A 27,501-nucleotide genomic window follows, 5' to 3' on the forward strand; every position below is an offset into this window, starting at 1 on the left:
AGCCCTAGACAATGAAATACAAAACCAGAACAGAAACAGGTCTGGTGTCAGAAACCCTGGACTTCAGCAAAAAAGCATGGGGCAAGCAATGAAGCATTCCAGATAACTGGATATTTAGACCAATTTCACCCTTCTGTTTTGGGAAGGAAAAGGCATTTTTGGGAAATTAAAAAAAAAAAAAAAAAAGTGCTAGGAAAAATGTTTATCCCTTTCTAACTTTTAAAAAGATAATGAAGAAAGATTTGCTAAACAAGGGTTGAGAATGACAGCCCTGGCATGGAGATGTAAAACATAACCAGCAGAGCTTTCTTCATGCCTGTGCTGCAAAATCTCAGTATAAAGCAACACATTTCCATCCATTTTGTTTGAGCACTGGCCTCTGGCTTCATGAGGCACTCAGGGTGCTGCTGGTGGGTCTCCAGGAAGGCAACGCGCCACCATTCACTACAGGCAGCTGAGACTCCCACACTCACGAGGATGTGGACCAGGAATAACAGATCATGGATCTCCTGTGGCCTGAAAGTTGCTGCTCTGTCGGCTTCACCAGCTAGCTGCATCTCCTCAGAGCCACAGCCTGTATGGCCTGGGACCTGCTCATAGAGGAGCAGTTGGGTGATGGCTGACATACGCCTTGTGCTTTACTACAGGGAACCACGTGGAGCTGGCATGGGGAAAGAGCTCACTCTGAGGTGAGACACCTCCCTCAGTGACATGTTCCCATTGCACGGATGCCCTATCCCAGGTATCTGCAACCATGGCACACAAGTTTTCTCACTCTTGCACATCTCTGGGACCTGGATTCCAGCTCTTTCCTTCAGCCAGGAGTTTCAGAGATTTTATCAGGGTAAGGAAAACCAGCCAGGTTCATATCCTGGTTACAGATGGCACCGGGTGAGAATTTTGGTACTACCCAGCAAAAGCTACTTTTACAAAAAAATAAGCCTGAGCAGGGGCTTTTTCCACCATGGTCAGTTTCCACCATGGACTCATCCATCATTCCAGTTTTTCCAAACGCAGTGTCCTTCACCAGCTATGTTTTTTGCTACAAAGACTTCTGTTCCAAGCATAAATCGTTCCCTTTGAATCATGGAGGAGGGAGAAAAAGCAAAAAGCAAAGCTATTAGCTAAATAACACAATCTTTTGCCCGAGGCTCAAATCCCAGCCGCTGTTGTGATGATCATGTCATCTGGCTCTGGCATGTCTGACTGTTCCAAACCTTCACCTCAATTGCACGGGGAACGTTTCAGTTCATCAGAACTGCAGATTTAGCCTCTCTGTCTTAAGCTGACAGCTCTGCTATGTGAAACAGTGACGTGTGAGGCTGTGCTGCAAAGCTACAAGTTAAATGACCTGCTGATAGTAATTTAGCTTGGTTCCTCATATCTCATTAGAGCTGATAAAGCTCCATAACACAGTATCTTCCTGTTGCACAAAACCATCTCAACAATGACAGAAAGAAAATAAGAGAATGCACACTACACTAACAATTCTGTGTTTAAGAAGGTCCTGGAGCAGAACTTGTCCATTTGTGCCTCTACGCTCTACAAACACCACAACTTCAGCAGCAGCAGCATCACTCTAAGCAGCAAACACTACGAACAAACCATGTGGTGCCACATAATGCTGACAGAATCACAGTCCAGCCATGGGAGTCACAGCAATGCATGAGAGTGACAGACGAATGACAGAGAAGAGACGACTGCAGGCTGGGAACAGGATGTGTGCGGTTCTGTGATGACATTGAGAATGGATGAGGAAAAGGACAAGAGGTCAACAAAAAAGGGATGTCAAAAATCCTCAAGTTTTAAGCTAATTTCAGTGTATTGGCATTAGCAGCACCACTTTCTCTGAAACACCTGACTACAAAATGAACGTTTTCTCCAGCGGGGAAAGGCTGCTGTGAGATATAAACCCATCTTGGTGGATCCACCCCATCCTGGTGGATCAGGCATGCAAGAACCAGAGGAGACAAGTTTCTCCAGCTTCATTAAGCATGTCCCTCTACCCTGGGGATCCAAGAAGACAGTTTAGGATCCAGAAGTGAAAGACTGGTGTCCCCATACCTCTAGTAAATGGAACTGTAGCATCTTCATGTGAAGATCTGCTTTGGCTGACACTGCCAGGTCAGTGTTTTTAAGTTAAATGATAAAGATAAATCTCTCTGCTCTCATTTGACCAGCCTCCACATGATTGGCTTGTACACTCAAGGGAAACCTACCCTCAATAATCTGATTTCCCAGGTGCTTACTCAAGAGATTCTTGATGTATTTCTAAAAACAGACTGAGGAGAATGGAAGAAAAATAATATGATTATGAGCACTTGGGCAGGAGCAGGTAATTGCCCAAAGGGGGTATTTTTAAAAGCCTTTAAAACACTGCAGTGTTTTTCCAAACTTCAGCTTGCCACCATGATGCTCAGAATGACACCCTCCGCTCTCATGGGAGACTACTGACCTCCCTGAGCTCACTGCTTTCTATACTAACCCATCTCATGCCATCTTTCTTGGAATAATTTTCTCCTGGCCAAGAACCAAAATAAGCCACTAACCTTTGGGAGAAGGAACAGCAAAGCGCATTCTGACCCTCATAGGATCCAGTGAAGGTTAGTGCATCCAGGGTGGTAATTTCTATAAAAACCTTGATCTTTCTAAAACCCGCCTTCCTGGAATGCCTGCCCATTCCCAAGGGGTTTCTGCTGGGAACCTCTGGGATGGTCACAAACTCCAACTCTTCAGTTAAATACACAAAATTATGTTGAATGGGGAGACGTATGGCCATTATAACACCCCAGTCATGGCACACACACCAGCCTGCTGCTTGAAACAAAGAAAAGAGTGCTGCTAAAGATACACATGTATTTTTATAGGTTTACATTCAGATTTTGTGCTTGGTTTTGGTTGGTTTGTTGGGTTTTTTCAAACCAAACATCTCTTGTGGTGCCAGGGAAGAGAACAGAACAGCTGATTTTTTAATCATCCCATTAAAGCCATAAATATAATGTGGGCAGCTTTTAATGGCTTCTGATTAATAAATGAATGGTTGGTCCATACCCTTTAATTCAAATCCAAGATGCTCTGCCAATGCAGAAAGAAGACAAGGAAGAGAAAGAGAAAAAGAAAAACAGGTCTGTCAGAGAACTCTAATATACAAACACACACACTGTGCAGTTAGAGCAGGTTAGCTTTTCTGTAGGCTCAGCAGCAGTTACACGGAAGACAGTGTATGCTTCAGAGCATTTCAAATCCACACCAGAGCTTATATCTAATGTAAAGGAAGACCCAAACAAATTGCAGTGGAAGTTAATTATGAATTCTTTTAGTTAATTATGAATCCTTCTGAGATGAGCCATGTTTGTTAGTACCTGATATGGAATTCACAGTTTAGGCAGGGAAAAAAAAAATTTAAAGAAAAAAAAAGGTACACTTGTTCTGAAGCAGCTCCTGACAGGTCAAAACACACAGCGACTGCATGAACCTGGTACAAATCATTCACTCACTTTCTACAGGCAAAATAAACCCCGCGTGGTTTCACATGCCCATCTCTGCCTGGGACCTGTGCATCAAAGCAGGGCGCTGGGCAGACAGATGTGTGGGCACTTGTACAGGCCCTGAGACCTGCCAGCACATTTCGGCTGCCCATCACCTCGAGTCTGGTCTCGGATGCACAGCATCACCTGGCCGCAGTGCCTGTGAATCACCTGATGGCCTGTCAGTTGTGTGAGCACTGTTCTTGGTAGTACAGATCTGCAGCTGAACCACTGATGCTGCAAGTGACTCATTGCCTGGCGCAGGCAACGAATCCCTTGCAGATCTAAAAGTGCAAATTGCACTGGAAGTTTCCCTCAAGTCTGTGATCTTCCACATTTCAGTTCTGCTGTGGTTCTGCATTGTTTTGGAAACAACAAACATGCTGAAAAAAGCACAAACAGGAGAATCTGCTTTCAGATTAATATTCATTACAAGATTGCAGTTTGTCTTGCAGAGACAGTGCTAAGCAAAGTAGTTTACATAATGAATCAACACACAGTCATCCAAAACAGGTATCCTAAATTTTACTAATTGTCCTCCTACAGCCTCAACTAAAGACAGTTTTTCTTACGTAAACATGAAAGTTCTCCGTACTTACCATTGCTGTTTCCAATCACCATACACACAAGATTTGTTGCAGCTTGGAGATGTCCAGATTTATTTACTATATTTTCCATAGGAACTGCTTTTTTTTTTTTTGCTGCACAGAAATACTGGCTTTCTTTTGCAATGCTGTTCAAAATTTAGGCAGGGGGGAAATCAGCACTAATTGTTATGGAACACATAAACACATTTTCTAAAGCAGGTTCTTCTCTTCAGATCAATGCTGATGCTTGGGGGGTTTGGAGGGTTTGGGAGTCAGTTGGGGTTGGGTTTTGTTAAAATTTTGTGCAATTTCAAGGCCACAAAACCTGGCTGCTCTCTGCTTCACATCTCACAATTGTGCAAAAGGAATGGCAAACTCTACCATGCGTTTCACAGTCACTTTGTACAAGCTGCAGTGACATGGACACAATGTGGTGGGCAGCAGAGAACTGGACAGAATACACTCAGCCTAAGCCTCTTGATTGTCACATCTAGCCCTGACCTATTCCCAAGGCATGCTGCCATTACACACACACAGTTTCACTTGACACTATGACAAATGCATGTAAAGATACATTAAATTTCATCAGTATGGCTACACTATTGATGCACCTTAAGCTGCACACTGCTTACACTGCCACATTTCCTCCCCGTTCCAGGATTTACTGCAACTTCTGCAGATACAAATGGATGCAATTCAAAACACTTCCATGGTTTTCTTTGCAAACTCAGAAATGCCGATGCAAACAGAGGTGGTGGGAAGAACCTGAGGGACTTTCACCTTCCCACTGTCACTCTCACATTACAGCTGCAGTTTCTTTTGGCTCCCCAACCCCATGGAGCAGATACGGACAGTTGGCTCACTGGATCTTAGCTACAGTTTCCCTGAGTAGGGAAGAAAACAGCAGTTTTACAGATAGAGGAATTCTTACCCCAGCCTAAGCTTCTGCATCTGATGTCCACAGCTATCATCATTTCAGGCTATGGACATTGCTTCTCTATTACTCATAAGTGAACACATTGAATAGGGAGCCACTCTCCCCTTCCCCTTCTCAGGAGTTCCTCCCAGCATGGGCAGGTATTGCCTTCTGTGCTGGGACAGTGAAGGAGGAGACACTTCAAGAGCACACTGGCATCTGGAGGCTTTGTCTCTTCTCTAAAGAGGAGTGTTCAAAATTAGTCAACAATTTACAGTCAAGAGGCTAATGAGATGACCCCAGCTCTGGTAAAACATTGCTTCAAAGGGTAATCATTCTGCAACCAGGAGAAGGGTATCACCTTCACAAAGATGGCTTACCACATAGAGTGTGCCTATTTTATATCAACAGTATATGCTTGGTAGCAAACATGGTTGAGAAATCAAAAGTTCTCCTAGAGACAACAGTTTTATTTTGCTCTGGAGATATTTCTGACTACCATATTTGAAAGAAGGCTTCTTTGCTTTTTAAGAGGTTGATCAGGAAAAGTAATACCTCTTTAAAAGCTTTGGGTTATATTTGCTCCTACGTGGAGATGCTCAGCATGACGTGTAGCACCTGCATTGTGTCCTGCAACAGTTCGGTCAACCTGCATTTTACTCATCCTCCCAGTAAGACTGGCAGTCTGTTTGGCTGCTGGGGATGCCTAGAAACCTTTGAGCAGCAGTCTACACTGTGACCTTTAACGATACAGAAGGAAGCATAAGATCCAGGTAAGTCCTCCAGCTCCTGCAGACAGTGATTCACTGCACACTGACAGAGGTGGCTGCAATGTAGAGGTGTATTGCATATGAGTCTCATGGCAGAAGGAACCTTTGGGATAACTAAAATGAAATGGATTAATCCCATCTGTAGAGACAAATTGACACATGCCAGGAGTGTTGGAAGAGTGCAGAGTACTCTCCAACTTTCATGGACAAGCTCCATTGGAAGCAATAAATTCAGAGGCTATCGCACAAACAAACTACAGTGAGGCAGCACTAGGCTGAGGATATGGGTGTATTATTCTTCTCACATCATCAGCCCCTGCTTGAACTCCACACATGCTCCCTGGTCATGGCAAGGAGCGAGAGCTGAGCACCCTGAACTGCTGTCAGAATCCCCAAACTATTTGTAATGAGGATGTTTTCTGGAAAATTTCATTCCAAATGTGCCTGCTGAATGTTTCTGAAAAAGCTGGACTTAAATAGAACCCATTCTTCCTAATGTAGCCATCAGTGTTAAGGAATCAGTATCTACTGGCTTCTTTAATGCAATATTTTGCAGTGTTTACATTATTTCTTGTACCTAAAAGGGAAGATAGTCTTTTCTGTGCTGATCTTACAGGAGACTGGGCCCTAGTTTGGAAGTGTTCAAACACCTAACTACTGCCTATATGACAGAAGGCTGTTCAAGAGAGAAAGGCAGCGTGCATGGGAGAGGTGAGGAAGGAAAAAGGGGGAAAAGACGAAAGAGATTACAAAAATTATCCATTTTCACACTCTTCATCTCAGCTGCAGCGCATCTGTGTGGGATTCAGGTCAGACACCATCACCCAGATTGGTACCACCTGGCTGCTCAGAGCAGGGCTTGCTGAAGAGTCAAGTGATGCATGGACCTTCACCAAAGTCCCCAAAAGGTTGACAGTCAGATGAAGTGGAGTGAAAGAGAAAACCCGGTTGGATTTAGGAGCTCCAGCAGGGTGCGTTCTCTGTGGACCCACTGTCACAAACCTTGTGGTGGATTCTTTTCTCATCATCAGACAGAAGACAAAGTCCTACACTTACTTGATCCCTATCTATGTTTTTCTGTACAACCTGTTTCAAAAGATGAACAAAAACATTTAATCTAAAATAATATTCTGTGAGTAACACTTCAAGACAAGATAGCTTGCACTGGACCGTAGATTAGCAAACAGTTACAGCAGACAGTTACAACAGTTACAGCAGACTGTAGCCTTAGCAAAGAGTTGTGAAAACTGGCCCCATGCTCGCACTGACTTGAAATTGCCCAAGAAGTTGTTAAGATGTTTAGTTACTGCATGCATTACTCCCTGCAAGCACACTTGAGTCCCCCAGAGAGCTCTCTGGGTCACAGAGCATGTTCCAAGGCATGAAGCAAAGTGGAGAATTAACATCTGAAGACCATCAAGACAGACTATTGGATAATAAATTGTACTGACAAGAGTAATACTTGCAGTACCTTGCTCCAGGCTTCCCCCAGGGGTACAGGGAGCAATGCAAGACAGTCCTGTGATGCTGGGGACAGAGGACATTATGCTCATGTTAAGGGCTGGGCAATACATGGGATCTCCACGTACAGAATGTTAGCAAACTTTCCATAAACTGCACAGCCATTTAGCTTGTCCAGTACTCTATAATAAAAATAAACAAATAGAGAAATCTGTAGGCCTCAAGGGTCCAGACACGTAACAGCAGAGTGTTAGTAACCTGATGCGGATTAGCATGCAATTAACTTCAGAAGATCCTAAAGGGTAACCTGTCCTGCCATCAAGGGGAGACGAATAACCCTGTTATGATAAACCACAAAAGCCCTGTAATTACCCAGCTGCACCACAGCATAGTCATTGCCCTGTAATTAAGTGGTCAGCAGTGACTGTGTCATTGAAAAGAAGCTGCAGAATGTCTGTGGAATATAAAAAGCTGCTAAATATTGTTTTAGGGCTCAGAGGAGCAAAAGGTGGAGGAGGAAACAGAAAGTAGGTAAAAACAGAAGTATTCTTCCACTTGTTTTCATATCGCAACAGGCAGGAAACTGCTGCTGAATAAATGAATTGAACGTGTAATTGAACGAAGTGAACAGTAAAGCTGAAATTGAGATCTAGACCTTTCCAGTAGAGCTTGAAGTGGCAAGTTTATGCCTCTGGGATAAATGATCCCACAGGGATCTTCACCTCAGTGTGAGAAGCAAATGCCCAAACCCTATCTGTCAATAAGGTCACTTTTACATGCAGGGTGATGACCAACAGACCAACACCCCTCCGCTGCATGCTGGTGACTTCAGAGTGAATGGGACCATCCCTCAGAAAAATAAGAAGCCTCTCACTCAATAAACCTCCACTGTTCTGCTTCCACAGTGGTTTAGTCAGCAGCACTGGAGCCAGTTTGTGAGCCACTGTGGGAACATGCAATTCTGTTTCCAGCCCAGTGAGCCTGATACAGACATTGCAAGTAGAAAAAGTTCATGTTTTTCTGGCTAGATAGGCTCCATGAGAGCAATTTCCTTGGAAAGAATGACTGGTGGGAAGACTCAGACATCCAATCTACACTAAATGTGCTATGGTAGGGCAGGAATCATGCTGCTGAGATCATTACATAGATCATGCCAGTGACGGTGCGGTGGATGCTCAGAACAGATGGTGGTTCTCATCTCAGAAATACCTGTGCTCATCATCTGTTGTTGGAAAGAATCTGTAACGCCTGTGCAAGGCAAATGTCATGACACACAGCAAACGGATCAGGAGCCAGACCCATCGCACTCAACTTTTGATGGCTTCAGTTAGAGAGTCCTGGGAGACATATCAAGCTGGGAACTTGGGATCTGCTTTCGTATCAGTGTCTGCTGCAAGCAGAGCTGACCAGATAGTCTGCAACTACAAGACTGATTTCTCAGCTCAAGCTCTTCTCTTCCATGTTTCCAAATGACTGAGTACCTTGCAACAAAATGGGCTTTTTATGTCCCCTTTGAGAAAGGGATTTGATGCCTAAATAGCAGACCCTTAGGAGATCCCAAAGTTGAAGACAAAGGCTGCTCTCCCAATACATAGCAGAAAATGCTGCTCTGTGCTTCCAAAGCAGGCCAGTAGAAAGACTCCAACCCCAAACTAAAATTCAATTTGTAAAGAAAGCAAGAATTAAATACGGGGTAAAAATGCAGAATATGCTAGAAATCATTGTGTAAGAATGTCAGCTCTGTTCCAGGCCGTTTACAGGCAGGCTGCAGACTTCAACTGTAATGAGGTCACACAGTAGAAAATTAAAACGTTTCACTAAACAAGAAGATAAATGGTTATGACATTTGTCCTCCAGATCAGTGACAATTATTTTGGGAGATGAATAAATAGCAAAGTTAAGATGAAATTTCAGATTCCGCAGACAAGAGGCAAGCATGAACATAAAAATTCATCCCAAATTTCTAAATTGTTCCATAAACTGCAAGTGGAGAGAATCCAAATGTGCAGACTTAGGCAAGGAATAAATGTTCTCACTCACAATGTTTAACTTGCAGTATTTCAGCACCACCAGGAGTGAAATAGCTGCTAACGTGGTTTACAAAACCTTTACAACCAGCCCAAAGCTGGGTGGTTTATTGGTAAACTTCCAGCAGGGTTTTACAAAGACCTAAAAACTTTCTTGTAGAAGAGAGAACTAGAGGTAGAACAGGCAGCTATGAAATACAGGTGCCAGAACAGGTTTAAAAATAAGGTTTCTGACAAGGAAGGATGATTTTGGACATGCTTCTGTCTTCTGGAAAGCACTGCAAGCCATAGATGTGCCTCTGAAGCTGAACTCGGGAGACAAGTGTCAACTGAGTCTGTAGTGCCCACTAGAGGGTCTCATATTAGAGTTCCTGGCTCTTCTGACATTGCCGAACTTTTCACCCACGTGTGCCAGCAGACACGAAGATCTGACTGCAAAGGCAAAATGGTCCCAAGGTACTAATGCTGTGGATCAACAGTTCGGTGTTTTCAACTTCTGTTCTCACTAGTGCATGGACAGCCAGACACAGGTAATCTGTGACTGCAGGTACCTGTACCAGGGCTCTGGGAGTGACATCTGACAGCTAAACTTGCAAGTTTGTACTCACCACCTTCAGTACCTCTGGAGTAGTAGTTTTAAGGTTTCATGAATGTAGGAAAGCCATTTGACATACTGCGTCCTAAAACTGACCTACGATAAACAGGACACAGCTTTTAAGTTTCCCTGAGACTTTGCCCATACTTTTGTGATGGGGATTACTATGCACCAGTGTTGACAACCCCTCATCTGTGCTGCTGCTACTTACCAGGTTATTGTCCATCTGCTAACTGATGGTAGCCGACTGTCTACACATACCTAGTCACTGCTGAGCAGAAGAAATGTGCTGCCTTAGATCTCCTTATGGTATGAGTCTTGCTAGAAAATACTGTCAGGGTGGCTTAGACTAATGCAAGCTTAGTGTAAAGGCAGGCTTAGAGAACTGACACAGGTACCGGAGCTCTACTCAGAAGTGGCACCTTGCTAGGTCAGAGCAATGATGTTTGCATGTATTTTCTTACATAAGCTTTAGCATGCTTCGTTTTTGTTTTCTGCAGTATCTCAGCACATTTCCCATCACATTTGTATTATAGTGTGAGCAAAATAAAATGTAAACTCTTTATAAGCAGATAGGAACCAACCACCTAATAAGGGCTGAGCTGGGACAGGCTGGGAGGTCTTCGATAATACAGTAATAAGCCCAATGATACAATTCCTAGTGAGTTTCTCTCCATATGTCCAGTATGTCTGGCAGGTACAACCAGTAACTGGTTGCTGGTTGGTCATATGGTTGTAACAACATAGAGAAACATCACATGCAAGAAAATCTATTTAAATGCATCTGATTTTCATATTCATAATTGCAGTGGTGTAGCAGGTATTTCGGAAAATCGGATTAAATTAAACCTCCAGATCTACCTGTCAACCACACAAAGACAGCCTGAACTCCTAAGGAACATGGGAAGCTTTACCTCAGCAAAACCTGAATAAGGGTTTAAATCAGTGAGATAGGAAGCTGCTCCCAGAAGGAAGATGCACAACATCTGGCATGATGCTGGGATGCTGCACCATCTCCATCTGTGGCCCAAATTCAGCAAATCAACTGCCATATCTTTTCAGAACAACATCTTAAATTTAGTTCACTCTGCAGAGACTCTGGCTCAGCCGTGGGATGTACCTACTGAAAGTCATACTGTAATATTTAATATCTATGTTAAAGAATCAGAAGGCTCAGATCTAGGCTTTAAAACCTAAAATACCCAAAATGCATTTAAAACAAGGTGTCATTATTTACTATTTAAGTATCTGTCAAGTGCTGGCAATGATCTCAAAACATGAATCAGGACAGAGCTATTTTATTTTCAGTGGAAATGCCTGAACCTCATTTAATCTATTTCAGCTTTTGACCTGTCAGAACCCACTTAGAATGAAGCACTGAGTGAATTATAGAGCAACAGCAACTTCTACTGTGCCCTAATTATTGATTAAAGTAGAAAGTAAGCATTTGCACAGTCCAGACTCAAGTGAAATGCCTCCCCTATTCAGAAGAACAGCAAGTTCAGTGCATGCTTTTCTGTGGTGCTGCTGCTGTGTATGTTACCCAACTGTGACCTGAAAGTGAAAACAGCTATAAAAACATATGAATCATCTTCTTAGATGATTTTTATCCAAGTTCAGACAGGTACCCTGGATTGTTAAGCTGTTTTTACCTTACTATCCTGTGATTAAAGCAGAATTTAGGCAAGGAAAAGTACATGTGTCTGTTTCAAAGCTGGCATTGTTCCTCTAACACACAAATAAAATTTAAACAAATCTCATTCCCATAAAAAGCTGGATTCTGCAGGCTGGGGAAGAAACACAAGCTTATTACTCTAGCCATTAATGTTCTGAAAAGTGTTTTTCCTGACATAAAAGTCATTTTCACCCATTTTGGTTTTGCAGCATGGTAGAAATAATGTTCAAGCTTGTTGGACACCATCTCATGAAACCCATCAGCTTCACTGGGCAAGCATCCCACTGCTGTCTGGAAGGAAACCTTTTTGCGCTAGGTTAAAGATCAAAAGAGAACAGCTTGTTTTGTCATTTTAAAAAGAGTTTACTTGGATGTTTCAGTCTGAAAGAACACATCAATGGAGGTTTCAACTTCGGAAGCCAATTTGGAACAAAAGGCAATGCAAAAACATCAAGCTGTCCCAGGGGCCTCGCAAAGGCCATTTGCATCTTGTCTGTATACTCTCTAGTAGAAGGAAGACTAATGCCAGCACGTACCAGCTATTAGCACGTGCTACTGAGACGGCTGCTATTGCCAGTTCAGGATGAGGACTGCAGGTTTTCTTACATAGCATGGGAGAGGGGGTACTGGCCATCAAGGAGTCATCACGGAAAGGCATTTTTTGTCTGGTTCTCATTAATTAAAGCCTCATTTGTGGCTCTTTTAAAAAAGCCTCTTCAAAACCACCATCTGTGGTGGCCCAAGCAGCCAGCATGGAGTCAGGATAGGGCACACAAAGGGTCACTGTGTCTGATTTCCTGCCCTTTAGCTGCACCTCCTTTCAGGTCAGTCCTTATCCAGAGCAGGGTCCCACTGATGCTGGGACACTGTATGAATATGGACCCAGGAAAATTACCTGTCTCGAACGAATGGTGTCTATACGTGAGGCATTTGTGGACACCTAGACTCTATAGGAACTGAAAACTAGAAACTGGGAAAGACTAAGTGCAAGGGCTTTAGAGTATTTACACCCACTGAATACAAGGTTAAAAGATCAATCACTGTAGATAGACATAACCCATATGCAAAGCTGTCCAGGCCCCTAGGGGAGAAAGGAACATCTCTGTGTCTGGGAGGGATATAATCTGAGATGCCCAGTCAGCAGATTAAGCCCACACGCTGCGTGGCACTGAGGTGTGGGAAGCCCTGACAGTGGCAGCCACCAACATGACCTCTGGGGTTCCAGGCGTGCGTATGTGCCCTGTCCAGACCTTTGGGTGTGCTCCAGGATGCAGTCTCCAACCATGTCATCTGAACGGCAACTGATGCTTGGTTTAGCTTCTGGAGACAGAAACACAACCTCACCTCAGGGGAAAGTTCATTACAGCCCTCGCTGTGATTTCCAGAGTTGGTACAAATTAGACTCACACAACCACTCTCAAGTCATGGGAAAATGTTCTTCTCTTCCACTGCACAACACAGTCCATCCTGAGGCAGTAATGCTACTAGATACAGCTTATCACACAGACTGTTCTCACACAGCACACCACATGAACTTGTGCCTTATTTGCTTTTTGCATGAAAAGAGCAAGCAACATTCAGTTCAATCAGAAATGAAAGCAGAACCCATTCTAACAAATAGGAGGTAACAACGAGCCCTGATTCTCCTCTTGGACATGACTGCAGCTCCTCTTATGGCCAAGCAGAGCTGGGAGTGCACAAGACAGGAAGAGGGCTCTGGGAGAACAGAAGAACCTGCTTTAAGGACACGACACAGAGCTACAACAACCAGGCAGAGAGAGAAGTAGAAAGAGACATACTGGAGAAGCTGACCATTGCGAAATGCTGACACCGGTCTCCTGTGAATTCGATCGGACACCTACCGAAAGAAAGAAAACCAGAAAGAGAGAAACAAGATAGCAAAATGACACCCAAACAGACCATACTAAGGCCCCTTCTGATCCTTGCCATGACTCCTATCCATCTGCTCTCAGCCTTCACCCTTACCTGCATCCCTAAGCCCTAACCCAAAGCTGACACCAAGAGCCATCCCTGACTAGACCACTCTACATCCACCGCTGTGCCCGGGAGGTTTTAAGTAGTGTGGTGCATTTTTTGTCTTCAAACATACTTTGCTTAGGATCTGGCATGTACAATCGCAAAGGCAGTTTCTCCAAACATCTCTGTCCGAAGAATCCGTTTGGACATCTGGAGGGGAAAAGGGGAGAAATCACAGAACATGTCTGGCACCATTCTCGAGGCTAAGGTCAGAAATAAAAAGTGCATTGTGATGAATGGAAAAAATAAAGGCTTTATGAGCACATTTATTCTTCACTTTGCTTTAACCAGGCACCTGCAGCATCAGCATTCCAGCTCTATTCTTTGGCTTGGGTCTTCAAGCAGCCAGCCAAACCCCTTCTTTCCTCCTCTGCCTGCCTCCTTCCTTCTCACCTGTTAGAAGCACCTGCTGGCAGGAAGACTGAGATGGGCTGGATGCTACTTTCAGAGGCTCTCCTTGGAACTGCTACCTAGACAAGACTGGCAAGAGGCACCCCAGAGAGGTGAGTAGCTGCTCAGGCGACAGCGAGCATTGTGTGTGGCAAGCATCTTCCCATCATTACCCCAGAAGTACCCACAGGATGCTCCAGGGAAAAAGGTTGCCATTAGAGAGGAAGCATGTGCAAAGTCTCTGTGTTAACAGAGAGACAGGGATAGAGAAGAAAGCTGAACCCAACAGGTCTCATTTGCTGCCCAGTTGAGAGGCTCTCAGGGTATTCCTGAAAGTTATGTGATGGACGGAGATGCGACAGCTCATGGGGCACCAGTTGTACCTCAGCATGATGCTGTAGTGGTGGAGATGGTGCCCTATGGATGAGGGCTGCCAGGCATGTGCTATTCAGAGCAGCCTGCAGGCTGAGCCAGGTCTGGGGAGCAGGGGGACAATGCAGGGGTGCAGCAGGAGCTGCTGGACCACACTCAGTGCAGCAGCACTTGCGCCCTCTGCGCTGTGACACACCAGCAACCAAGGTTGAACCTGGGAGGCAATGGGAGCTCAGCCAGGGGTGGTCAAGCACTTCTCCATCAGGAACGTATCTCTCTTCCTCCCTTCACATCTTCTGGCCTCCTTGGATAGTCACTCAAAGTTATCCCTATGTTTCTTGACGTCACAGCTCTTACGTGCTTGTTTTATAACTGCCTCCCTCCCCAACTGAACTCTCCCTTTTCTGAGCTTAAGACACAGCTCTGAATCCAGCATGATCCAAGGAGAAGATAGCCAATAAAAAGCTGCGTAATCTCTTCATCCCATCTACTGCCTTTCTCCACCTCATCACCTCCACAGCTCCAAACCTTTCCCCTAAAGAATGCATTTTCCAGTTCTTCAAGGCAGGGTCCAGGGGGACATATCACCTGCTGTCCCTCTCACAGAAGAAAGCTTTGCTAGACACTCCATGACTGACGTGACTTTGGAATTTGGTTTCTTGCTGGTTTTCACTGCAGTTTCGGTAGGTCTGCACTGAACAAAAAAGCTGGTGCACCCTCAGTGCCCATGACTAAACCTGTTTTCTATGCTACATAGCATTTGGCTTCCAGGACCTGTGCTAACACTTCCATATGGGAGTGTGCTGGACTATTTGTGCACCCTGAACTGCTTGGGGACAACTTAAAGGCATGGCTTTGCATGAGGCTTCACTAAACTCCCCTGTCATCCGCTTCAGTTTTTTGGTATCCAAGTAACTTTTGAAACCGGAAATGTCTCTCCCTGGTCAGGCAGATATCCTTGAAAAATTCACCCTCTTTTCTCATTCCTGGACATTCATCTTGGAGCACAGGGAAGGGAGACATACCAGCAACATTGTTTCAGTGCCAGGGAGCCCAGACAGCTCCCAAGGAAAGCCCAGCCCAAGAGGTTACCATCAGACATGAATGAGACTTGTTGACCTTCCCCACGATGAAACAGAGGACGCTGGTGCTGGGGAGTGGATTGAAGAGGATGCCTTGTGGGCAATCAAAGAGCACAAACCTGAGGCAGTTGGGTGATGCAGACTCACAAGGATATCACTATGGAAGCACAACTTTGGAGCAACCTTTAAGAGATTCCATTGGGGTTTGAATGAGGCATCCAAAATAGAAGGCATCTTCCCAATCTTTTTTGAAGTTTATTCATCACGACTGGGAGAGTCATGAATTTATCCACAGGATCTTCAAAGGTATGCGGTTTAGCTTGCAATGTGCTGTCCATTTGTCTGGGATCTGAGATTACACATATGTTGTGAGACCTCTGAAGCGTCTCTGGTGCTGCTGAATGAAGCAAATGTCCTACCCACCTCAAAAAGGGCACTTTGTCTAAAAAACGTTTAAACTATCTCAGGTGCACATCTGCAAAAGGTCAGCCAAGGCTGGAACTTCACTGTGACTGAAGCTGCATGCCATTAAGGAAGACTGGAAATTATGTGCAAAATGGTGGAAGGAAATAAAAACCCAGAGAAAGAAATTGGTGAGAAGTGTAAAAGCAAAACAGAAGAGTGTCAAAGAAGCTTTGATGCTGTGACAGCTACCATATAGCCCTTTATCATATCGCTGCAGTCAGCCTAGTGTGGGTGGGGAGAAGATCTTGCTAGACAGAAGGCAGTAGACAACAGTCTTGTCTGTGTCTAGGACAACTCAGGCTTTTCATCTTTAGCTACTAGTGAATCAGCAGTGGGAAAAGTGACAGAAAATAAACCTTCATGAACACGAGCACCTTCTGTCACCTCCCAAGCTAGTATACAAGCTGTCAAAACACTCTGGCATCCCTGGGTCCTGATTCCTCATAAACAAGGTTGCTTGCATCAACAGTGACCAGCAGACCTTTGAAAGCCTGCAGTGCTCATGATCCCTTTTTTTCATCTGTCTCATAGTTGTAAGCTGGTGAAGACGGTTTGTTATTCATTACTATGGCTCTAGACATGAAATTTCCAGTGTACATGGCACATGAGTCTCCCTGTCAGGACAGGAAGAACAACGGAAAGGACCCCTTCTGCATGCAGGATCTGCAACCTGGGGTAAGGACTTCTGGGCAGTTCTCCAGTGGCCAAGCACATGCCCTGAGGGATATATCTGAAAGTTATATATCTATATATATATCTATATATATATATCTGAATATATATATATCTGAAAGTTATATATTTATCTGAAAGTCGAACCAAGTTCGAGAGGCATGAGACGGTCTTTGATCATGGCATCCTTCTTCCCACACATTTGACCCTAGTCAAGAGGTTTTGGATGGCTATACCAGCAAAACAGGGTCCCTCCTACTTTTGAAAGCTCTTGCAGAGACTACACAGATGGAAGACTTTTTCCTGGTCAGCTCAGTGGTGTGTTGGAGGACAAAAATGTCTTTCCTCAAAGGCCAAGGGAAGCGGACAAAGCTGGGCCTGCAAGACCCATCTTGGGGAAGTACAAGGCTGCACCAACCTCTTGCAGACAGCACCTCGTCCCCTCTGTAGTCTGTGTGGACAACCCCAAGACTGCCAAGATTTTTATGTCCAGATTCTGTTGTTGCTTTCAGTTTTGATCAATTGCTTAAGACTTTTTTTTTTTTAAGTCCATATCGAAAACGTCCACAAAGTTCTGTTCTTGCGTTCAGGATGAATTTATTTACGTGGTAAAGAAAACTGCAGTAAGATGATCAGACAAATAAAGCACCTTGAAAAGTACAAGCCAAAATGGTTTGAATGACCCATTTCTGTGTTGTTTGCAGAGCACTTTTTTATGAAAATTGAGAAGCTTTGACCTTTTGTCCCGTATCTGGGCAGAGCAAGAATCATTGTTAATTATTATTTGCTACTATTAATTAATAACACCATTATCATAATGTTTCCTGCTGGAAGCAACACTCTTTCTGCCCAGCAGTTGATCTAAATCTTCAAGGGTTGGCACATTTCCTTTGCTCCCCAAGATCTTAATTAAAGTGTGCCGAATTTGGTAGCTCTCATAATGCAATCCATGTTACAGAAGAATGTGAAGGAGCAGGTGCTTCAAAATAACAGGCTAAGGAGAAGCTGCAGCAAAAAAGACACAATGCACTGATACAGCAAGTGGAGAAATGTTTCATGCATGTTGCTTAGTTGTGTGAAGGGCTGAAAAAGAAGACAGTTCTGTCATTGTCCCCTGACCAGTCCCAGATGATCAGGTTCTGGAGAGCCACAAAAGGCTGAACTCCACAAAATCACTGATGGGAAGAAAAGAAGGCAACCAGAATAAATTCAGAGGCCTTATCCAGAGCAGCTAATCAAGGCATGTTTGCTGTACAGTAGAGTCCAAACTGCAGGGACACCCACCTATGAGCTCAGTGAGGACAACAGTGCAGCTCCAACCGAGCTGTGGGAACTCAGCAGGTTCTGTGCTGTTGTCTTTTCTGAGCCTCACTGTTGCAGGATCAGTTTTCACACTGATGGTGCTCAAGGGTCTGCTATAGTTACATGTGCACTAAAAAAGACACTTTAAATGGGATTCATAGGTGGGCTACTTGAACCTGAAAAGGTAGCTAATCTCATCACCCACTCTAAACAGCATGCAGGACTCAATGAATGAGTCCTGGCTGATTCAGGAGGTTTGGAACAGGATGTGGACATTTTCACCCCTAGCTCAACACTGTGGGCTCTTCATTTCCAAGGACATTGCAACACCTCCCCACAGAACTGCTTATATATCCATGACAAAGAGACACCCTTGTGTCTGTGCAATGTGCAGCTTGTGCTGACCTATCAGTAGAGTTATCAAGAGGGGTGGCGCAGCAACTGGCATTACAGGGGAGCTGAGCAAGCTGTGCTGCAGGGAGAACAGGATCAGCCTGTTTACCCCTTTGAATGCTGCTCTGGACAGCACATGCAGCCTGGCAATGTGGCTAACCCTTCCGAATAATCTTTCCTATCTCCTGGGAAAACCTGCAGGAAACAACATACACGGAGGAGGCCTCCAGGAGGTGAACGCGCTGTTTTGTAAACTGGCGATTTGCATACATCAACTGGCTTAAAAATTATTTGATCTTTTCTCCTTCACTTTGTTTTGCTTGTTTTTCTCTCCTTGACTTTCACTTTTTGTCTGAGGTCCTCCAGGCCCCTGACCTCACTCTCTGATGTAATGCAATGCTGTCAGCTCAAACCCAGACAGTGTTTATCTGTCGGCATTTGTAAATCCTTCAACCTGACTGTTGCAAGCACAACTAGTCCAACACAAAGAGCAGATGCTGTTCTATAAAGCTCTATGTCTTCTGATTCCATGCAACTTAGGAAGATCCTGGCCCATGGTACTAGCTGCTTTGACTGCATCCACCACACAAATGAATCATGAAGCTCATTTAAGTGGGCAGAAAGGACTGTGCAGTGATGAGACTTGGTTTTGCTTCTTTGTTTGGTTGAGAAGACCCAATGTTAGAAAACATGTGCCAAGACCTAACTGGAAAAAGGAGTAATTTTGCATGGCACCCAGGAATAAAAGATTAGAGCAGCCTCAAACTGCTCTAGGTTGTGCCAAAAACCCAGTGGGCTGCAGGACCAAGGCAGACCCAAGATCGGAGGCTGCTTGCCATCCCAAGCACTATATTGAGGTAGACACAACAAACCAGCCACTGTTCTCCTGTGTCCCAGACCAGCTGAAGACCTTGAGACATGCTTGTGAGCATCCCTTCTGCAGACACCGGAATTTGTTCTACTCAGACTCACCACTTCCCCACAGTTATGGTGAGAAACCAGGCCAGCTCGTAAGGTTTGTCTGAGCAAAATGGTGTGGAGAAGGATCAAGAAATTCTTCCTGTCAACAAGAGCCTGGGGCTTTTCAATTTACTGTTGAGTGAATTCTGTATGTGTGTAGCTCAGTTGTTTCCTGGGTTTATGCTGACAATTTGCAGGATATCTGAGGCAAATCACACTTCTCCCATCCAACTTCCAGCTGGTCTGTTTGTAGAGTTGGGATAACAGCACAGATTGTATCATGTTCAGGTTTCCTTTGACACTAGCATGTGTAGAATTTCCTTCAAATTAAGGACAAAATTATGGAAGCACACAATCCAAAAAAAGACAATTTCTGGAAGAGCTGCAAGTCTGTTTGGGCTTTCTCCTGTGAAGAGAGCATTCAAAGTCCAGCTGAAGAGTATTGAAAGAGGACAGAGAAAGTGGCTTTACAGGCAAACAGTGTGTTCCCCAGAATTTAAAAGACCAGGAAAAACATGTTTCTGGGAAGCCTGTTAATAAAAAAAGGCCACATGCCAATTCGGAGGATATCTGTAACAAATCAAGCATGAGCCACTTCACAAGAAGAAATCATTGAGAACCTAGCTGCTCATTTTGCTCTGGAGTGCCAAGTTAAAATCTACAGGAAGGATCTTCTATGTTTGTGGGCAGCTGCAAACCATGAAATCCAGCCCAGGAAGGTGATACAGGATGGTGACAGGTAGGAAAGAACACTAAAAGATTCTGATAGCCACTACTGGAAAGGCTAGTAACATGAATGGGTGTCCAGGTGCTAGAATAAACTAAGCACCCTACAGGTGCTTAGGACTACAAGCTGGCACTTGGTGCCAGAAGACACCCCCCAGACCCTACTGTCTCTAATCAGAACAGCAGAGTGGGTAAACTGCATGGACCTACGTGTTGTTCCTGGTTCTAGATGCTCATGCAGCTCGTTTGATCTCTGAGACATTTGAAGAGGTTGTGTGCAGAAGAACCTATTGATCTGCACGCTCCTGTCTCAGAGACATGGTGTGGCTGGAGCACCAAGGCTAGCTCCCATGCTACAGAGGTCAGAAATGCAGGTCAAAGCCTCCCTCTTTGCCTCCTCTCGTTTCTCCTCTGAATCTGTACCATTGTACCTTTCACAAACCACAACAGCAGATCTCCTGTCTTGCTGCAACAAAGCAGCTGTGAAACATTCCAGCACTCTGCTAGTTCGCAGGCAGACAAATGCAAAGTTTGTTTATTCATTGTCAGCCTTCCCCAAGAATCATCTCTGTTACTGGAAAAGCCATTTAATGAGAAATACTATGTCCAGTTCAAATGCTTCTACATTCCTTAATAACTATTATCTTCTAGAGTCCAGAAACTCTAAAATTCAGCACTTCAAAAGCCAGGATTTCTTATCTTCAGTCTATGATTTGATGATAAAAACACTCAAGGAGACTGAGCATCCAGATATCTCCTCAAGCAGTAAGATCAGAAGTTTCTGTACTGTGTGGAAGGCATTTGGGTCCCCTGAGTTCCTGTTAAGACAGAAGGGTCTTTTCTGGCAGATGAGTAGTGACAGTGCAGACCTTCAAAGCACCTCGTTTTGGTTAACACTTTGCTGCTCTTCCACATACACCCATTCAATTATCAACAGATTTTAGCAATTGGTACCTTGGGACTTATCAGAAAGGGAATAATTTCATCATCTGCAAGTAAAGAATTAAGGCTTTCAAATTATATGACATAATTAGGTCTGGATTGTAGGGCACATAAAATCTTAATGGAATCCATCACTGATCTTCCCCTCTGTTCATCAGCTATCGTAGCAGCCTGGTTTGAAGGTAGACTGTTTCATTGCAAGGCTGGAATTACATTGGCTAAAACAGCCTGTCTGCTGGAGACACTCGATAATTACCACATGTATTACCACATGTTAAGAAAAATGGAGCTTTACCATCATAGCTGAGGAGTTCAGGTAACTTTTGCTGTAATTAGAAATTGGTCCAATTTGAAAAGTCTTGATTTGGATTCAAGTTCTTCTCAAAAGAAATAGTCTTGAGATATATGCTTTTGGCATCACCACATTGTTTAAGAGGTAGAGATACCGATTCACACATTCCTCTGGTCTTCAAGGGTTGGTCCTCCCCAGCATGGAAGGACTGGAACTGCTGGGAATTCCTGAGGCTACAGCTACACCAGAATAATGGATGTGACTGATTCACCATATGGAGCTTCCCCATGTTTCCTATGGGGAAACCTGGCAAGATGAACTTACAGTGCCATCAAGAAGCCAGTGGCAGAGACAGCTATCCTGAAACACAAGTCTGTGGTGTGCAAAGGCTGCTCTTGCAGCTCTTCACACACATGGGAAAGGTGAAGGACCACAGCATGTGATTTCTGTCCTACCTGGCTCTTTTCATGTATGAAGGGGCAAGCCTGGCAGAACTGGAAGATGCTGCTCATCCTATGTCCTTCCCACCACAGCTGATCCTGCATTGGAAAGTAAGAGCACAGGAGCTCAGCAGAATGCATTTCCACATGGTCTTTCCTACTGCTCCCTACCAAAACAAGAGCTGGGAGAAGGGAGGAGTTGTGCTAAGCATAACCCAGCTCACACCCTTCCAAAAGGGGTGATGGTTCTCTTCAGGTGTGTCCTTCAAGGCCTGAGGAGCTGAGGTGCCTGATGAGCACCACACCACGCAGCACCAGCGGTACTAGCTTGACATACATACACAGATGTAAATACCTTTGGCTGTGCATCTCCATGGAGAGGTCTTTGGGCCATGCAGGGAGAAAATAGTCAGCTCTGGGCTTCTCCAAGCTGGCACACAGTGATCCTGGATCCCCAGGTGAGCTCAGGAGCTGACAGCATCTGCTCAGCACAGACAGGGCACCACCTCATGCTCACTCCACAGGAGCCCAGCAGCAGGTACAGATATGCTTTAGGTACCTACGTCTTCAGCATGGACAATCAGACTGTACTTGTCATTCATAGTCCCCGTTAGGCTTGCAGGGTGAGCTGTGAGATGCTATTAGGCTTCCTGGCTGTGATAGGTTTGAACCAGAGGTGAAAATGTCTCACATCCCATTCCACATCTCTCAGACTATGCAGCCCCACTTCAAGCTCCCCAAGAAATTCCATTTTAAGGATAACTTGGTATGTCTCCCTGGTTGGGTTTTGGGTTTTTATGTTTGTTTGTTTTTCAGGTTTTAACACTGGAATGGGAGAAATAAACAACCCACAGTGGCACAGTGTGGTCAACAGCTATGTGCTAAACCTACTTCTGGGCCCACGAAGCACAGACAGGAGAGGTCAGACACAGGTCTCAGCAAGGAACCCCTCCAGCCATGGAGGATGGAGGTGGCTATGCCCTGGGAAAAGCCCTCCCGCTTGGATGGGAGGATGTGTCAGCTTTGACCTAGCTCAGGGAAAGCAAAAGGGACCTGACCTTCCCTGAAGCTGCAGAGGAGAAAGGGAAGAAAGGGAAAGGAAACAGCTGGGACAAATACATTCTTGGAGAAAAAGTCAGGAAAAGTGAACAGTAGCACACGCACAAAAAGGAACTATGACCCCTCCTCCCCACTTCTGGTGTCCCTTTCTGAACCTGTACAGCTCAAACTGCCACTGCCAGAGGAATTCCCGAGCAGTTGCAGTCTCCTCTCCCCCAGTGAAGTAATTTCCACATTGACACAAGAACTACACTCACTTACTTGCAAGACAGCTGATTAATCCCCTCGATGTAGTAGCATACCCCACCATTGACACAATAGGACTTGGCTGTTTCGTTGCATTTTCTAGCATGCCCAGACCAGGAGGAGAGAGTTGTGGTTACTGCAGGGACAAAAATAAACACACACAAAAAGGATATATTGTTATTTCCTTTGTTGGGCAATTCTGTTTTCTTAGACAATGTTCAATTAGTTCATTTGCCAAAGTGAAAACCCCAGAGATACAAACCTTAGCCTATGCTTTTAGACCAACCGTCACCTCTCCAGGTCCTGGAGCTGCAACTTGACCTTTCCTTTCCCACTGCAGTGGCCAACTGAGTGAGGAATTGAGGACATGCCTTCCTCTAAGCAGCCAGCATGTCAGGACAAGATCATCCTTTTGGCAAGCTGTAGTTACAAGCTCCCCTTTCCCATCTCTTCTTGCCCTCCCCTTACCCATACATGCAACCCTGCACCAGCAGGCAGCAGGTTAGGAAGAACATGTGCTGCAGGCTCACAGAATCACAGTGGCATGCTGCTGAAGCCTGATTTGTGCCATGATACTGGACCAAGATCCAGAGATATGGCAGGGAATATTTCATTGCTCCACATCTCTGGGAGGAAATCAGTTCTCGGAGCCAGAAGCAAGTGCCTTCATTGTCAATGAAACAGGTCCAGCTCAAGCAAGAATAGCTCCATCTCTCCCCGCTGCATCTGAGCATTTCTTTATCATGCCCCAGTGGGACTGCCTCAACAGATCAAGCAGAAGTTCAGCAGTAGAAGTCAGTCAGCCCCAGTCTGTGCTAAGAGGAAGGCAGCCAGCAAGTTTCCTGGGGATACAGAGGCTTTTCCAAATCCAGCTTGCTTTCTGGAGAAAAGCTTCCCAGCCATGTAAGCTACAAAGCTGACAGGACTCTGCAGAATTTCACTGCAATTCCTATCTGAACGATTCAGACAAATTTACAGCCCAGAACATAGAGTCTGCATGGGAAAACAAAGGCTTCTAGACAGGCAAAGCCTTTTGTTAAAGCAACTGATAAAGGCTACAGAAGCAGACCAGCTTTGGGGAATGCAGAACCATCTTCACACAACTGAAAGAAGGGCTGGGCATTCAAAAGCATCTGCTTTTTCCAACTGAATACTTAATCTCATTAAAGATAGTCCTTCTTCCTGGACTACCCACCTTGCTTATATCCTAACACAGTTCCACATCTAGCGGTGTGGTTGCTACCCACTTCCTGGTGCCTTTTATGCTGCACTCAAGGTTTCTGAGGAGATACCCTCCTGCACCCTGTTTTCCTAAGCACAAACAAACCTCACGGAGAGGCCGGTGCCTTCACACCAGTCACTGCAGACTGAACACCTCATTGTCTCAGGAAGAAGGCTGGTGCTCACACCACCAGGGCCACGGTCTCTGTTCTCACACTTCAAGCTCCATCCCAGCACCTGCACTCACTGGCAAAAGAGGGCTCCCAGCACCCTGTGAAGCCTCTCACATTTGGGTGATGCTTGGCACATAGCAACCAAACAAGGGTGTTCTGTCTCTCTTACTTTTAGTAAGACTCCATGGGGCCCATTCCTCTCTGAATGAGGAGTTTGCTCACCAGGCTCTGCACAGCAGGGATACCACGCTGCTACCTGCACACAGCTCAAGGCAGAGCCAAGCTTACTGTTCATTTTGCTCGAACCAATGCATTGCCCAACCCCATTGTCTTCTGTCCCCACAGGGAAGTCAACGCCTTCCACTGTCTGACAGAGACAGAGTTGTGCACCAAACAGAGCTATTTCTATGCTTTGCCTTGAATAACCATTGCCTCTGGGGTTGTCTTTTCACAGCTATCCAGGGCAGAGCAAGTTGTCCCAAAGTGCTCTGCAAAGAAGACAGGACAAATACTTCAGTAAAGACTGCAAATGCACATGGCCCTGGGACAGCAAATAGCTGCTTCCCTCCTAGGGCATGCCAGCCAGCTGGGAGCCGAATGTGCAGAGCAGGGTACACATACTGGAGTGTATCTGGGTTTTAGAACAGATCCTGATTTGGCCAAGCCACCAAAGAAGGCCTTGAAAAAACTCCTCAAGTATGAAAACTTCCAAACTTTGGTAAGGAAATTCAGTGCTCAGTTCCAGATAAGATTAATGGGAACTAGAACCTAAAGCCATCATAATGGCTTTGTAACAAGTCTGTGTAATTTATACCTGTATGAGATTGTAGCACATTTCCTCTAAGGCCAGTGGGGAACTGTGGGTTCAGGACAGAGGAGATCTAATAGGGTGTGCTAGCAGTTGGATTTTCTTTGCAAGGCCTCTCCTTTAGCTATTGATCCAGCCACTTAAACCAAGCCTTAACAGCACAGGTCATTTTAAAAACGAGCATGAAGATAAAACCGAGCCTGGTAGCACGCAGCTATAATTCAAAAGGCCATTAGAGCCAGGCTGTGCATGGGCTTCACTGTGCACATGCATGGGAAGCTGCAGGTTGTGCTGACACACGTAGGAGCTTCCCTTCCTGCCCTGCATCTCCCTTGCAGCTGGCTGGGCTGAAAGCAGTGACAGAACAAGCAGGAGCCTGCTGGGGAAGTGTGAAACTTGCAGGGGAACAGGGACACAAGAGACAGACACTGTCCCTTCAAAGGGTCCCTGAGTGCTGCTGGGCCAGCACTCAGCATGGGAGCTGTGAAAGCTTTGGTTTGGAGTGCATGCTTTTGGTGATGTACCTTATAACTGCACAATGAACAGGTCTCTGTTACAGCTGCAAGTGTGCCATCGGATCAGGGAGCACTGAAGCTTCATGAACAAAAGCACTGGTGCAAACTGAAAGGCACACGGATGAAGAACAAGCACAGCCTGCAGGAAGCCATCATCCCTGCAACCATCAAATGTACCCATTGCTAGCAAGCAAAACAATCCATCTGGCAAAGTCTCACATCATAAATCCTACAGGAAAGGATTCTGGAGCAAGCCTTCCCACAGTAAGGGGGAAGCAGAGAAGGAGAAATAAAAACAGAGGCCAGAAACTTGCCCATAAAAAGCACCTCAGATAAAAAGGTCCCATTTCCACCAGAAAAGGTGGCCAGTAAGATGCAGTGCTGTGTGATGTTATGATCCCAGAGTGCTGTGATTACAGTGCTGACCAGCTAGAGATTGCATGGGATTTTCATCTCATATGAACAATTCTGTTCCTTTTAAACAAATACAAAAGATTCTAATATGAATGAGGCTTGGGACATGCATGTTGTGTACTGCTAGAAAGAGAGCTGTCAACAGAACTATGCCTGTCATAAAAATACATGGTTCATCAGTTCTCAAAGCAGCATCTTGTTGTCATCTTTTAAATCCTGTTTTCTGCAAGTACTGTGCCTTTTCTCCCAAAGAAGCACAAAGTGTTTTAAAACTGAGTCACAGATTCGCATTACCATGGTCCATTTGTTAGCAGCAGAGATGTAGCAAAGGCTACAAAAAGAGGCAGTCAGCCCAGCTCCCTCCTGAGAAGAGAGCGTCATGAAATACAGGCCTTCATAAGACTATAAGTTGTGCAGTAGTGGTCACACCAAAGCCCTGTCTTGTGTCTGACAGTGGCCGATAGGCAATGCTTAAGGAAGAAGATAAGCACAAGCATGCAATGATCATTTTCTTCTGGATGTCTAGGATGATCTGCTCAGTGACAACCTAAGTCAGCCACAGTGTCTTTACATTTAATAGCCTTTGATGGGTTTCTCTTCCGTGAACATCTGTAGTTGCTGTTTGAACAAGTCTTGTAACATCCACACTGTTTGTGACAAGAGCTCCAGTGTTACGCACACAGTGTGCGAAGACACATCTCCAGCTATTGATTTTAAACCTGCCTTTTCCTGGATCTTATCTTAGAAAAAAATAGTCATCATCCCCTCGCATTTCCCTGAGCTGGCAGTGGCTTTACAGGCACAGCCAGCATCTCCTTCCCTATCTGGAAACTCCCAGGGCTGAGAACAGAAGGGAGTAAGGAGGTGAGGATGGGGAAAAGAGGGCTGCCTCTTGATGGATGTGATTGAGAACAACCTGAAGCCACGTTTTGTTGCTGCTGTTCCAGACAGTGAGCATAGTGCAGTGCAAACACAAGAGAGATTCAAAGCACTGTAGTCATTTAGAGCATCTATTTTCCATCCCACACCAAGGTTATTTGGGATTAACATCAATGACAGGGCAAGAGAGGAGAGCCACAGACACTGACATTGCCATGCGGACTTCCCTTCATACAATCCATCTGCACAGAGAGGCCATTAATGACTGCGCACGGATCCTTACACAATTCCTACTATGCACGTCATTTAACTTTTACAGGCAGCTCACCAGCCCGCTCTCAGGGATCTGGTGAAATACTCCCCCTGCAAAGTGTTACTTAATGCAGCTTGGACTATAAATTACAGTTGGTTTTTCACAAACTACAGCTACTGTCAAAGAGAGCAGGGAGACCGCGATAGGTTCGCTGCTCCTTTGTGCTATAACTAACTTCGACTGGGGGGTTCATAGAGTACAGACACTTCATTCTCTCAATATTTAGACATTCAGTTAGACAG

General features: G+C 45.0%; 1 protein-coding gene across 1 annotated transcript in view; it reads right to left on the reverse strand.

Moving 5' to 3' along the window:
- NRG2 (neuregulin 2) overlaps window positions 1-27,501 on the reverse strand; it is an 84,508-nt gene that overhangs the window by 9,964 nt on the left and 47,043 nt on the right. Inside the window, exons 5-7 of the mRNA XM_065690529.1 lie at window positions 22,952-23,072; window positions 21,987-22,112; window positions 13,669-13,745 (exon numbers count right to left, since the gene is read on the reverse strand). Coding sequence (XP_065546601.1) covers window positions 13,669-13,745; window positions 21,987-22,112; window positions 22,952-23,072 — 324 coding nt within the window. The remainder of the gene's footprint in view (window positions 1-13,668; window positions 13,746-21,986; window positions 22,113-22,951; window positions 23,073-27,501) is intronic.

The sequence above is a fragment of the Lathamus discolor genome, chromosome 10, assembly GCF_037157495.1.
Source record: "Lathamus discolor isolate bLatDis1 chromosome 10, bLatDis1.hap1, whole genome shotgun sequence".
NCBI lineage: Eukaryota > Metazoa > Chordata > Aves > Psittaciformes > Psittacidae > Lathamus > Lathamus discolor.